Here is a 15,159-nt window from a genome sequence, read left to right on the forward strand (position 1 = left end):
CCCCCATGCTGACACTATAGTTAAGAAAGCCCACCAATGCCTCTACTTTCTCAGAAGACTAAGGAAATTTGGCACATCAGCTATGACTCTCACCAACGTTTACAGATGCACCAGAGAAAGCAGTCTCTCTGGTTGTATCACAGCTTGGTATGGCTTCACAGCTCCAGCGACCTGGGTTTGATTCCCGGCTTGGGTCACTGTCTGTGTGGAGTTTGCACATTCTCCTCGTGTCTGCGTGGGTTTCCTCCGGGTGCTCCGGTTTCCTCCCACAGTCCAAAAGATGTGCGGGTTAGGTTGATTGGCCATGCTAAAATTGCCCTTAGTGTCCTGAGATGCGTAGGTTAGAGGGATTAGTGGGTAAAATATGTAGGGGTATGGGGGTAGGGCCTGGGTGGGATTGTGGTCGGTGCAGACTCAATGGGTCGAATGGCCTCTTTCTGTGCTGTCGGGTTTCTATGATTCTATGATTTCTATGATGCTGCTCTGCCCAAGACCACAATAAACTACAAAGGGTCAGGACACATATTAATGGACTCAAGAGCAGCTTCTTCACTGCTGCCATCAGACCTTTGAATGGACCTACCTCACATTCAGTTGATCTTTCTTTGCACCCTTGCTATGACTGTAATACTACATTCGGCACTCCCTCCTCCCATCCACTTCCCGCTGCCTCGGCAAAGCAGCCAGCATAATTAAGGACCCTGCCCACCCCGGACATTCTCTCTTCCACCTTCTTCCGTCGGGAAAAAGACACAAAAGTCTGAGGTCACGTACCAACTGACTCAAGAGCAGCTTCCTCCCTGCTGCCATCAGACCTTTGAATGGACCTACCTCGCATTCAGTTGATCTTTCTCTGCACCCTCGCTCTGACTGTAACACTACATTCTGCACCAGCTCCTTTCCTTCTCAATGAATAGATTATCCATTTTACTGTAATTTCACTCACTGTGTGTCCATGTGTATTGTGTTTAATTGGATCCTGATTGTTTTGAACTCAGTTTCTCTGGAGTGTGTGTCAATGCCTTGATGATGTCACAATGTTGTCTCAATCCCCTGGCCACATTAACCATTTCATCTCCTGCTGTGTCTCAAGTAGCTGTGTGTGTTTGGGACCCGCTCTTCACTCCATCTCACCATGAATTTAGGCTTGCTATTTTTCACATGTAACAAATCACATCTGCACACTCACTCCGGTATCCCAAAATCATGTCACACATTCTTAACTCTCAGATGCACGGATGAAAAGATCAAAGTGAGTGTCTGTCTTTCTTATCTCCTGCTGTTCTGGTGCTGATATTTCATGTAGTGGCCGGGCTTTCAAATGTGGATTTTTAAAAAACAAAGTTCATGGACAAAGATGCAAATATCTCCCAGAGAAAGTGATCAACTTATTCATCCCAGCTACACATTCCAGCCTTTCACTAGACTGTAGATGGATACCAGATTGATATATTTCATTCAACCACACCCAAGGTGAATTATTCCAATTTCTTTATTGTCCAGGACAATATATTTACAATATCTTTCAAACAGAAATTAAACATTCCCATTTGATTTCAGGTATTAACATATTCTGTTAGTTTGTTCTTTATTGTCAATGTCAGGCTGGGGTTGTTCTCCTTGGAGTAAAGGAGGTTGAGGGGAGATTTGATAGAGGTGGACAAGATTCTGACAGATTTAGATAAGGTGGACAAAGAAAAGCTGTTCCCATTAGCTGATTGGACAAGGACGAGGGGGGACACAGATTTCAAGTTTCAGGTCAGAGATGCAGGGGGGGGCGGGGGGGGGATGTGAGGAAGAATATTTTGATGCAGCGAATGGTAATGACCTGGAACTCGCTGCCTACGAGGGTGGAGGAAGTGGAGACAATAAACAATTACAAAGGAAATTGGATGGGCGTTTGAGGGGTATTAGACAGAAATGCTGACTAAATATCTCTGAACTTCCTAACACCCTGTCACTCTGTGATCCTTGTGAAATCTGAAACCAGGTATTCGCAACAAGTCTCAAAGAGCATCAGCCCACTGGAGGCAAACTTTGTGAGACCAGCCAGTCCAGCAGAAAGAAACCCTCCGACCCTCCCCATTGACCAACTGTGAGAATGAACAAAATGCAGTCCTGGATGTAATTGAGAGCAGAAACAATAACAGCAGAATCCAACCCGTGTGATCACACCGTGAGTTCACACCAGGGAGAGACAGTTCACCTGCTCTGTGTGTGGGAAGGAATTCACTCATTCATCTCGCCTGCTGAGCCACAATCTCACTCACGCCAATGAGATCCCCTTTAAATGCTCGGATTGTGGAAGTGGTTTCAAAAGTTCTCGGGATGTGATGATCCACCAGCACATTCACACTGAGGAGAGACCGTTCAGCTGCTAGCACTGCACAGAGAGATTTAGAATGTCATCCCACCTTAGAACCATAGAAAATCACAGCTCAGAAACGGGCCTTTTGGCCCTTCTTGTCTGTGCCGAACCATTTTTTGCCTCGTCCCACTGACCTGCACTTGGACCATGTCCCTCCACACCCCTCTCATCCATAAACCCGTCCAAGTTTTTCTTAAATGTTAAAAGTGACCCCGCATTTACCACTTTATCCGGCAGCTCATTCCACACTCCCATCACTCTCTGCGTGAACACCTGCAGGAACACCAGCGAGTTCACACCAGGGAGAGACCGTTCACCTGCTCCGTGTGTGGGAAGGGATTCACTCAGTCATCCAGCCTGCGGAGACACCAGCGAGTTCACAAGTGATGACAGGGGTTGGATTCTGCTGTTATTGCTGCTGTTGATCACATCCAGGACTGAACCATGTTCATTCTGACAGTAGGTGAAGTGGGAGGGTCGGAGGGTTTCTTTCTGTTGGACTGGCCGGTCACACGACTTTGCTTCCAGTGGGTTGATGCTCTTTGAGCCTGGGAGAGCACATTTCCACTGAAAGGACATTTATTTTATCCTGGATAGTAAATAGTGTTTTTCCTCCCACTACAGGTAGATCTAAAATAAATACAGAAAGAACTGGAAAAACACAACACGTCTTGCAGCATCTGTGGAGAGAGAAACAGTGTTAATGTTTCACACGACTGGATTGGGAATCAATCTTGTGAACCTCCTCTGAACTGCTTCCAATGCATTTATATCCTTTGTTTAATAGGAGACAAAGTTGTACCCTGTGTTCAAGGTGCAATCTCAGCAACGCCCTGCACAACTGAAGCAGAACATCTTTACTTCTATGTTCAATTTCTCTCAGAATAAAGGATAACATTCCATTTATAAGAACTTTGATTTGTTTGAACTAAGATTTATGGGGGTTCTCTTGTTTACAATAACTTCCCTAATCGTAAATCACACCAGGTTTGTGACTTAACCATATGGCAAGAAAGGGTATTTTAAACGGTGAATTCAGAAAGTTTATGAACCATTAAAAATGTAACAAGTCAGAAAGATAAAAAAGCAAAGTATCGATCAACAGCAAAAGGAGGAAAGCTGAACTTTAACTTCTCCATCCTTCTCAAACCAGGACATGAAGTGATGGCTCTGAAAACGTGGATAACTTGTAAAACTAACAGCTCCCAACGTCTCTCTGTAGGGCACATTGTGAGGCACTGCTGCCTCACAGCAGAGGGTTCGAGTCCCGGCTTGGGTCACTGGCTGTGCGGAGTTCGCCCATTCTCCCCGTGTCTGTGCAGGTTTCCTCCGGGTGCTCCGGTTTCCTCCCACAGTCCGAAAGACGTGCTGGTTGGGTACATTGGCTATGCTAAATTCTCCCTCAGTTTACCCAAACAGGCGCCAGAGTGTGGCGACTGGGGGATTTTCAGAGTAACTTCATTGCAATGTTAATGTAAGCCTATGTGTGACACTAATAAACAAACTATAAAAAAAGTTAACTTTAAAAAACTTTTACCAAATTGGTTTCTCGAATCCCTTTTTTATACTTTCAAAATGTAGAAAGCCATCCTCAGCTAATTGTTAGGAATTAGCCATAACTTGTCAATAATGAAATTGATTTGGTTTTTAGCTAATTGCACACATTGTCTTAATTTTAAGACATATCTTTCTCTCAAACGATATCTCTTAGCTTGGGGTAGCCTGATAATTGGGTCAACCGATAATTGGTTCACATCAGTCATTCAATGGTGAGACATCTTGAACAGGAGCCGATTCATTCCCTCCAGTCAAGGTTAACAAGTCCTTTCATCTTTCTTTATTCTGTCAGCATGGGAAGGGAACATCTGATAATTCCCACAGCATTTTAACCATTCTTAATGTGTTTATAATTCTAAAAGTTATAAACTTGTGTTCAAATTTATATTTCCAGCCTTTATAACATATGTATTAATGAATCATTTATTATTTAATTGTCTCACAATTAAGGCTGTCTATTTAACTAATCTGGCTGCTTTCCAATTGTGGGAACTTCAGGCCACAAAAAAGGTAGTTAGAGTCATAGAGGTTTACAGCATGGAAACAGGCCTTTCGGCCCAACTTGTCCATGTCGCACAGTTTTTACCACTAAGCTAGTCCTAATTGCCCTGTAATATTACTCATGATCTGTGCTTCCAAGCATTTTGAATGTGCATCTACAACAAGCAAAAACATGTGATTCATGAAAGGCCCCCCAAGGGCCACATGTAGTCTGGACCACGGCCTATCAGGCCACTCCCGAGGATGAAGTGGTAATGTACCCAGTGTGTTGGGGGGAATGAACTCAGAAGAATCATTCAACACTCAAACCTGATTCAATCGACAAACAGTTTATTGAGCTGGGCCAGCGGGGAGAAGCCACAGGGGCTGACCATGTGCAACTCCACCCAACAAAGAATATCATCAATTCTTATCCAGTTACTCAGCCCATCCCGGCTGGACACAATCCAATCAGAATGGTGATAGATTACATACATTACATATAGGTGCAATTAAATTAGTATCTGGGCATCATGGGGCTTTGTGAGCATCTCATGAACAGATAGGTGCCCCCATCATGATGTTTTCCAGACCCCCTTATCTACCATCCTTGGCGTTTTCTTTGTACATAGACTCAGTTTGAAAAGGGGTGGATTAAAAGTTCTCAAATGGACGTCAGCACCCTTCCTTTGTTTTAATCTAATGACCACACGGTCTGGGAATCATTTCTATTTAATAATCTCTCTTTTTAAACTCTGTTCTTCAGTATCCAATTCCAGAATTTTCCTTTTCATTGTGTTAATTGTGTCAGGAATAAATCTTTGGACCTGACAGGAAGTTTAACCCAAGATCAATCCAACACAGGATTGGTCAGAGTCGTTTCATATGTACCAAATTTTAAATAACCATTACAAATTAAAACTCTCATTCTCACATGTGAGTTTTATCCGGATTAAAATTCCTGCATGTTTAGAGAAATATCCTGGAAGGATGTCTCTGTCCAGTAAATATGGCTCCAAGTTCATAACTTTTGAAAAAAAACATTTTATTAATTACACTTCCTTTTTTAAATGTTTGATTTAAATCACAGACAGAAAAACTCAAAGCCTGAAGCGTTCAATCCACAAATATCATCCACACACAAACAGAGAAACTTAGCATGTGCTTTACAACAACAATAACCAAAATTAATTACTTAAGCATTCTTGTAATTCTGTTTTTAAACTTCCAAAAATGCCTTTAATTAAAGACTCAAGGTAAGGTTAATTCCCCAGAAAGATAAACCTTAACAAATGTAGCCCAAAACAATGATAAAACACATCGACAAACATCCACATAAAACAAACAAAACACACAGATTCTCACAGCTCGTAAATTTCAAACAATGAATCCTCAGCATTCTCTCTCGCAGCTATAGCTTCTTAAAGTGACAGAGCACTACAAGCTCACAACTCCTTGATTAAAATAAGATACAAGATCCTTCATTATAACTTAACCTTTTTTAAGCCAACTTCCAAAGCCTGACTTTACAGGCAACATCTAGTCTTTGTTGATTTAAAATCCCAAACGTTACCATTTGCAAACTCTTTGTTCTTTATCTTGGGTTGAGGTGACAACACAATAAAATTCTCAGTTATTCCAAATTCCTCCAGGCTACGCTTAAAATTTCCACATTTAATTGGCTCCAATAAATCCACAATTAGAAACTAAAATAGACACGAGTTTCCGGGCGATTTAAAAACAATTTAAAAACAAGATGCCAGAGGAAAGACAGAACAGGAGAAAAGAAAAGAGGGGGAGTTGCACTTTTGATTCAGGAAAACATCACAGCAGTACTGAGAGGGGATATATCCAAGGGTTCGCCCACTGAGTCGATATAAGAAGGGGGAAATCACTTTGATAGGGTTGTACTATAGGCCCCCAAATAGTCGGCGGGAAATTGAGGAGCAAATATGTAAGGAGATTGCAGATAGTTCCAAGAAAAATTGGGTGGTAATAGTCGGAGATTTTAACTTTCCAACATTGACTGGGACAGCCATAGTATGAGAGGGTTGGATGGAGAGAAATTTGTTGAGTGTATTCAGTAGGAATTTCTCATTCAGTATGTGGATGGCCCAACTAGAGAGGGGCAAAACTTGATCTCCTCTTGGGAAATAAGGAAGGGCAGGTGATAGAAGTGTTAGTGAGGGATCACTTTGGGACCAGTGACCATAATTCCATTAGTTTTAAGATAGCTATGGAAAATGATTGGTCTGGCCCAAAAGTAAAAATTCTAAATTAGGGCAAGGCCAATGTTGATGGTATCAGGCAGGAACTTTCGACAGTTAACTGTGGGAAGGCAAAGGGACGTCTGGTAAGTGGGAGGCTTTCAAAAGTGTTTTAACCAGGGTTCAGGGTAAGCACATTCCTCTTAGAGTGAAGAGCAAGGCTGGGAGAAGTAGGGAACCTTGAATGACTTGGGATATTGAGGCTCTGGTCAAGAAGAAGAAGGAGGCACATGACATGCATAGGCAGCTGGGATCAAGTGTATCCCTTGAAGAGTATAGGGGGTGTAGGAGTAGAGTTAAGAGAGAAATCAGGAGAGCAAAAAGAAGACACGAGATTGTTTTGGCAGATAAGGCAAAGGAGAATCCAAAGAGGTTCTACAAATACATAAAGGGCAAAAGAGTAACTAGGGAGAGAGTAGGACCTCTTAAGGATCAACAAGGTCATCTATGTGCGGATCCACAAGAGATGGGTGAGATCCTAAATGAATATTTCTCATCAGTATTCACTGGTCAGAAAGGGGTGGATGTTAAGGAACTTGGGGAAAAAAATAGTGATGTCTTGAGGAATGTACTTATCACAGAGAAGGAGGTGCTGGAAGTCTTAAAGCACATCAAGGTAGATAAATCCCTGGGACCTGATGAAGTGTATCCCAGGACACTGTGGGAGGCTAGGGGGGGAAATTGCGAGTCCCCTAGCAGAGATATTTGAATCATCGATAGTCACAGGTGAGGTGCCTGAAGATTGGACGGTGGCAAATGTTGTGCCTTTGTTTAAAAAGGGCTGCAGGGAAAAGCCTGGGAACTACAGGCCGGTGAGCTTCACATCTGTAGTGGGTAAGTTGTCAGAAGGTACTTTGAGAGACAGGATCTACAGGCATTTAGAGACACAAGGACTGATTAGGGACAGTCAGCATGGCTTTGTGAGTGGAAAATCATGTCTCACAAATTTGGTTGAGTTTTTTGAAGGGGTAACCAAGAAGGTAGATGAGGGCAGTGCAGTTGGTGTTGTCTACATGGACTTTAGCAAGACCTTTGACAAGGTACCACATGGTAGGTTGTTGCATAAGGTTAAATCTCATGGGATCCAGGTGAGGTAGCCAAATGGATACAAAATTGGCTTGATGACGGAAGACAGAGGGTGGTTGTCGAAGGTTTTTTCAAACTGGAGGCCTGTGACCAGCGGATAGCCTCAGGGATCGGTGCTGGGTCCACTGTTATTTGACATTTATAAGAATGATTTGGATGAGAATGTAGGAGGCATGGATTGTAAGTTTTCAGATGGCACCAAGATTGGTGGCATAGTGGACAGTGAAGAAGGTTATCTAGGATTGCAACAGGATCTTGATCAATTGGGCCAATGGGCTGACGAATGGCAGAGGGAGTTTAATTTAGATAAATGCGAGGTGATGCATTTTGGTCGATCGAACCTGGGCAGGTTAATGGTTGGACGTTGGGGAGAGTTAAAGAACAAAGAGATCGAGGGGTACAGGTTCATAACACCTTGAAAGTGGAGTCACAGGTGGACAGAGTGGTGAAGAAGGCATTCGGCATGCTTGGTTTCATCGGTCAGAACATTGAATACAGGAGTTGGAATGTCTTGTTGAAGTTGTACAAGACATTGGGAAGACCACATGTGGAATACTGTGTACAGTTCTGGTCACCCTATTATGGAAAGGATATTATTAAAGTAGAAAGAGTGCAGAAATGATTTACAAGGATGCTACCAGGACTTGATGGTTTGAGTTATAAGGAGAGGCTGGATAGACTGAGACGTTTTTCCCTGGAGTGTAGGAGGCTTAGGGATGACCTTATAGAGGTTTATAAAATAATGAGAAGCATAGATCAGCTACATAGTCAACATCTTTTCCCAAAGGTAGGGGAGTCTAAAACTAGAGAGCATAGGTTTAAGAGAGGGGAGAGATACAAAAGGGTCCAGAGGGGCATTTCTTTCTAACAGAGGGTGATGAGTGTCTGGAAAAAGCTGCCAGAGGTAATAGAACATAAAACATTACAGCGCAGTACAGGCCCTTTGGCCCTCGATGTTGCGCCGACCAGTGGAACCAATCTAAAGCCCCTCTAATCTACACTATTCCAATATCATCCATATGTTTATCCAATAACCATTTGAATGCTCTTAATGTTGACGAGTCCACGACTGCTGCAGGCAGGGCATTCCACGCCCTTACTACTCTCTAGTAAAGAACTCCCACCCCTCAATTTAAAGCTATGTCCCCTTGTGCTAGCAATAATAGTAGAGGTGGGTTCAATCTTAAAAAGTGTTTGGACCATTACATGGGTAAGATGGGTATAGAGGGATATGGGCCAAACGCGGGCAATTGGGACTAACTTAGGGGTTAAAAAAGGGGCGGCATGGACAAGTTGGGCCAAAGGGCCCGTTTCCATGCTGTAAACCTCTATGACTCTATGACAAAATCAACTGTCTGCTAAAAGGGTTAACTTTTCTACAGGACCTAAAGCGGGGAGTGAACAGAAAACACTTGGTACACAGTTACATCACTTCACATAATTTTAAAAAACTTCTCTAACAGCAAAACAAAGTTGATTTTAAACTTCATCTATTCATTCTTTTGTTCTCTTCCTCAACCTAATTATTTTAATTTGATCAGTTTTTGTTAGCGATGGGTAACTTCTGTTCTTTATAAACTGGTTCACTCGTTTTGTTAAAACTACATGGGCTCAGAGAATCAGAAACCAGTCTTTATCATCCTTATCCTTTTTCTCCCTTTGCCACCACTCCCCCTGTCTTGCGGGAGGGTCGTGGGGATTCCAATCAGAACTAATCATTTTATCATAAAAGTAAAATACTGCGGATGCTGGAATCTGAAACAAAAACAGAAAAAGCTGGAATATCTCAGCAGGTCTGACAGCATCTGTGGAGAGAGAATATAGCTAATGTTTTGATACTGGATGACCCTTCATAACAGCTCGTATGAAGTGTCATCCAGACTCGAAACGTTGGCTCTGTTCTCTAATCATTTTATCGATACATTCCTTGTTCTTAGTTTTAGGTTTAAAGTGAGAGGGGAGAGATACAAAAGGGTCCAGAGGGGCAGTTTTTCACTCAGGTCGTGGTGAGTGTCTGGAACGAGTTGCCAGAGGCAGTAGTAGAGGCGGGTACAATACTGTCTTTTCAAAAGCATTTAGACAGTTACATGGGTAAGATGGGTATAGAGGGATATGGGCAAAATACGGGCATTTAACCTAAAAACATAGAAACCCTACAGTACAGAAAGAGGCCATTCGGCACATCGAGTCTGCACCGACCACAATCCCACCCAGGCCCTACCCCCATATCCCTACATATTTACCCACTAATCCCTCTAATCTACGCATCCCAGGACACTAAGGGCAATTTTTAGCATGGCCAATCAACCTAACCCACACATCTTTGGACTGTGGGAGGAAACCGGAGCACCCGGAGGAAACCCACACAGACACGAGGAGAATGTGCAAACTCCACATAGACAGTGACCCAAGCCGGGAATTGAACCCAGGTCCCTGGAGCTGTGAAGCAGCAGTGCTAACCACTGTGCTACCGTGCCGCCCCTTTTGGGACTCGCTTAGTGGTAAAAACTGAGCTGCATGGACAAGTTGGGCCAAAGGGCCTGTTTCCATGTTCTAAACCTCTATAACCTCCTAACATCCTGTCACTCTGTGATCCTTGTGAAATCTGAAACCAAGTATTCGCAACAAGACTCAAAGAGAATCAGCCCACTGGAGGCAAAGTCATGAGACCCCAGTCCAGCAGAAAGAAACCCCCCGACCCTCCCCATTGACCAACTGTGAGAATGAACAAAATGCAGTCCTGGATGTAATTGAGAGCAGAAACAATAACAGCAGAATCCAACCTCTGGAATCACTCGTGAAATTGTTGGTGTCTCAGCAGCTGGGATGAAACTCTGAATCCCTTCCCACACTGAGAGCAGGTGAACGGCCTCTCCCCAGTGTGAACTCGCTGGTGTATCCGCAGGCTGGATGAGTCAGTGAATCCCTTCCCACGCTGAGAGCAGGTGAATGGTTTCTCCCCAGTGTGAACTCGCTGGTGCCTCCGCAGGCGGGATAAACAAATGAATCCCTTCTCACACTGAGAGCAGGTGAATGGTCTCTCCCCAGTGTGAACTCGCTGGTGCACCTGCAGGTTCGATGAACAAGTGAATCTCTCCCCACACTGAGAGCAGGTGAATGGCTTCTCCCCAGTGTGAACTCGCTGGTGTGTCTGCAGGCTGGATAACTGAGTGAATCCCTTCCCACACTGAGAGCAGGTGAACGGTCTCTCTCCAGTGTGAACTCGCTGGTGTGTCCGCAGGACGGATGACCGAGTGAATCCCTTCCCACACTGAGAGCAGATGAATGGTCTCTCTCCAGTGTGAACTTGCTGGTGTCTCTGCAGGCTGGATGACTGAATGAATCCCTTCTCACACTGAGAGCAGGTGAATGGCCTCTCCCCAGTGTGGCTGCGCCGATGAGCTTCCAGCTCAGATGGGTAACTGTATCTCTTCCCACAGTCCCCACATTCCCATGGTTTCTCCATGGTGCAGGTGTCCTTGCCTCTCTCTTGGGTGGACAATCAGTTGAAGCCTCGTCCACGCTCACAACACAAGTACAGTCTCTCCCCGCTGTGAATGATGTGATATTTATTCAGGCTGTGGAACTGGTTGAAACTCTTTAGTCCGTGCACTGGAAGACTCTCACTCGAGTGTGGCAGTGTGTTGGTCCTTTTCCAGTCAAACTGATGTCTGAAATCTTTTCAAATCATTTCTGCTTCTGGATTCAAAGTCCGATGATATTCAGCTCCCAAGGAATATGACTCTGTCAGATCTAGACGTGACGTTTGAGATTTCGGCCTGTGATTCCTCTTTCAATATCCTGTAAAATGGGTTTGCAAAAGTCATCAGTGTCAGTACAGGATAGAAATTCAGAACAGACAGTTCTAGGATTGCTTCTCTGAGTGGAGGCCTGTGACTAGTGGTGTGCCGCAGGGATCGGTGTTGGGTCCATTGTTGTTTGTCATCTATATCAATGATCTGGATGATAATGTGGTAAATTGGATCAGCAAGTTTGCTAATGATACAAAGATTGGAGGTGTAGTGGACAGTGAGGAAGGTTTTCAAAGCTTGCAGAGGGATTTGGACCAACTAGAAAAATGGGCTGAAAAATGGCAAATGGAATTTAACGCAGACAAGTGTGAGATATTGCACTTTGGAAGGACAAACCAAAGAAGAACGTACAGGGTAAATGGTAGGACTCTGAAGAGTGCAGTTGAACAGAGGGATCTGGGAATACAGGTACAGAATTCCCTAAAAGTGATGTCACAGGTAGATAGGGTCGTAAAGAGTGTCTTTGGTACATTGGCCTTCATAAATCGGAGTATCGAGTATAAAAGTTGGAGCGTTATGGTAAGGTTATATAAGGCATTGGTGAGGCCGAATCTGGAGTATTGTGTACAGTTTTGCTCACCTAGTTACAGGAAGGATGTTAATAAGGTTGAAAGAGTGCAGAGAAGGTTCACAAGGATGTTGCTGGGACTTGAGAAGCTGAGTTACAGAGAGAGATTGAAGAGGTTGCGACTTTATTCCCTGGAGCGTAGAAGATTGAGGGGAGATTTGATAGAGGTGTATAAGATTTTGATGGGTATAGATAGAGTGAATGCAGGCAGGCTCTTTCCGCTGAGGCTCGGGGAGAAAAAAACCAGAGGGCATGGGTTAAGGGTGAAAGGAGAAAAGTTTAAAAGGAATATTAGGGGGGGCTTCTTCACGCAGAGAGTGGTGGGAGTGTGGAATGAGCTGCCAGATAAAGTGGTAAATGCTTTTAACATTTAAGAAAAACTTGGATGGGTTCATGGATGAGAGGGGAGTGGAGGGATATGGTCCAAGTGCAGGTCAGTGGGACTAGGCATAAAATGGTTCGGCACAGACAAGAAGGGCCAAAAGGCCTGTTTCTGAGCTGTAATTTTCTATGGTTCTAGTTTCTATGGAACATTCTTTCCTATTTCAGTCCCAAAAAGCTGTAAATCTCCATCCCACACACTCTCCCTCCATTCTCACTCTGCTGTATCTAATATTCACCCTCCCAATTCTCCTGAAGGTGCTGATTGAGGCTGATTGACAGATCCATGCTCACTGCTTCCTGTCCTGGACACAGAGACCATAACAAATAGGAGCTGCAGTCGGCCATTTGGCCCATCGAGCCTTTTAAACTATTCAATGAGATAATTTGTTCATCTACCTCAGCATCATTCTCCCCACACTAAACCCATATCCCTTGATATCCTCAATATCTGGAAACCAATCAATCTCTCTCTTGAAAATAGTTGATGACTGAGGCTTCACTGTCCTCAGGGGTTGAGAATTCCAAAGCTTTACCACATCTTGAGTGAAGAAATCCCCCCACATCTTAGCTTTTGCTCCATCTTCTTGTCTGTTCCCCATAACTCTTGACACCATTGTCAGTCAAAGATCTGTCGAACTGGAATATATTCAATGATCCTCAGCTTCCACTGGTCACTGTGGAAGAGAAATCCTCTGAGAGAATAGACCTGCAGGGTCTATTCGGGCCGTGCGGCCGACAGCGGGTGTTTGTGAAGCCAGAGCTCCCTCCCGACCCCGACTCCCGGCTACATTTCTCCCGCAGCCCCACCAACTCACCCGCTGAAAAAAGCGTCTCCCCCATTCACAGGACTCCGAGCAAAGTGACACTGCGCATGCTCCAGATACAGCACTGCGCCTGCGCAATAGGCTCCTGTGGAATGACTAGGGCACATTCACAACCGGGTATCTGTAGCTCTTCCTACAGTCCACACATTTCCATGGTTTCTCCATGATGCAGGTGTCCTTACCTCTCTCTTGGGTGGACAATTAGTTGAAACTTCGTCCACACACAGAACAAGATTACAGTCTCTCCCCGCTGTGAATGGTGTGATATTTATTCAGACTGTGTAACTCGTTAAAGCTCTTTAGTCAGTGCATTGGAACACACTCACCCGAGTGTGGCAGTGTGTTGGTGCTTTTTCATTCACACTGACATTTCAAATCTTTTCAAATTGACAGGCTGGACAATCACTTCTCCTTCTGGATTCAAAGTCCGATGATCTTGAGGTCCCAAGGAATATGACTCTGTCTGATCGAGACGTGACGTTTGAGATTTCGGCCTGTGATTCCTCTTTCAATATCCTGTAAAATGTGTTTCCAAAAGTCATCAGTGTCAGTACAGGATAGAAATTCAGAACAGACAATTTCTATGGAACATTCTTTCCTCTCTCATTCCCCAAAAGCTGTAAATCTCCATCCCACACACTCTCTCCCCATTCTCAGCAGGTCTGGCAGCATCTGTATGGAGAGAAAATAACTGATGTTTCAGAGCTTTGACAAAGGGTCATCCAGACAAGAAACATCAGCTCTTTTCTCTCCTTACAGATGCTGCCAGACCTGCTGAGATTTTCCAGCATTTTCTCTCTTGGTTTCAGATTCCAGCATCCGCAGTAATTTGCTTTTATAAGGCTGCAGATACCTCCTCCCAAGTAACATGCGTGTGCCCAAGACATCACCACTTGTTTCCCTTATTTCTTTCGCACCCATGGTGCTCTCCGCAGTAAACACAGAGGAGAAGTATTCATTAAAAATCTCACCCATCTCCTGTGGCTCCACACACAGATGGCCATACTGATTTTTAAGGGGATCTATTCGCTCTCTAGCCACCCTTTTACTCTTAATATAGTGATAGAACCTCTTGGAATTTTCTTTAATCTTACCTGCCAGATCCATATCATAACCTCTTTTTGTCCCCCTGATTTCCCTCTTCAGTATTTTCTTACACTTTTTATAATCAGAGTGATTCACTTGTCCCCGATTGCCTAAACCCAATGTATGCTTCCTTCTTTTACCTGACCAGAGCCTCAATGTCCCTTGTCTGCCAGAGATCCCTAAATTTACCATTCTTTCCCTGCATCTTAACAGGAATATACTGCCCCTGGACTCTTGATATCACACTTTTAAAACCTCCCAATTGCCAGTCATTCCTTTCCCTTCAAACAAATTCACCTAATCGACATCTGCTAGATCCTGCCCATTGCCCACAAAAGTGGCCCTGCTCCAGTTTAGGGCCTTGACCTGTGGACCTGTCCTATCTTTTTCCAGAACTATTTTGAAACTATTGGTGCTCCCAATAGTGCTCCCTGACTGACACTTCAGTCACTTGCTCCACCTCATTTCTTAACTGTCTAATAGAAAGTGAGTCCAGGAATTGATAATGAAAAATAAGGAGCTGGGAGATGAATTGAACAAGTATTTTGCTTTGGTGTTCACAATAGAGGATACAGTTAAAACTCAAAAACAGCTGGAAATCAGAATAGCAATTAATTAATAATAATGAATAATAAAATACAATGTAGAAGGAGGCCATTCAGCCCATCGAGCCTGCACCGACAACAATCCCATCCAGGCCCTATCCACATATTTACCTGTTAATCCC

At 43.9% G+C, this 15,159-nt stretch overlaps 1 protein-coding gene across 1 annotated transcript in view; it reads right to left on the reverse strand.

Annotated features, from left to right (window-relative positions):
• The window catches only part of LOC144487310 (uncharacterized), a gene marked incomplete at its 3' end in the record, with an annotated part of 75,233 nt that overhangs the window by 49,008 nt on the left and 11,066 nt on the right, over positions 1-15,159 (reverse strand). Inside the window, exon 2 of the mRNA XM_078205387.1 lies at positions 10,629-11,147. Within this exon, the coding sequence (XP_078061513.1) occupies positions 10,629-11,147 (519 nt within the window). The remainder of the gene's footprint in view (positions 1-10,628; positions 11,148-15,159) is intronic.

Source organism: Mustelus asterias, unplaced genomic scaffold, assembly GCF_964213995.1.
Source record: "Mustelus asterias unplaced genomic scaffold, sMusAst1.hap1.1 HAP1_SCAFFOLD_731, whole genome shotgun sequence".
Lineage (NCBI taxonomy): Eukaryota > Metazoa > Chordata > Chondrichthyes > Carcharhiniformes > Triakidae > Mustelus > Mustelus asterias.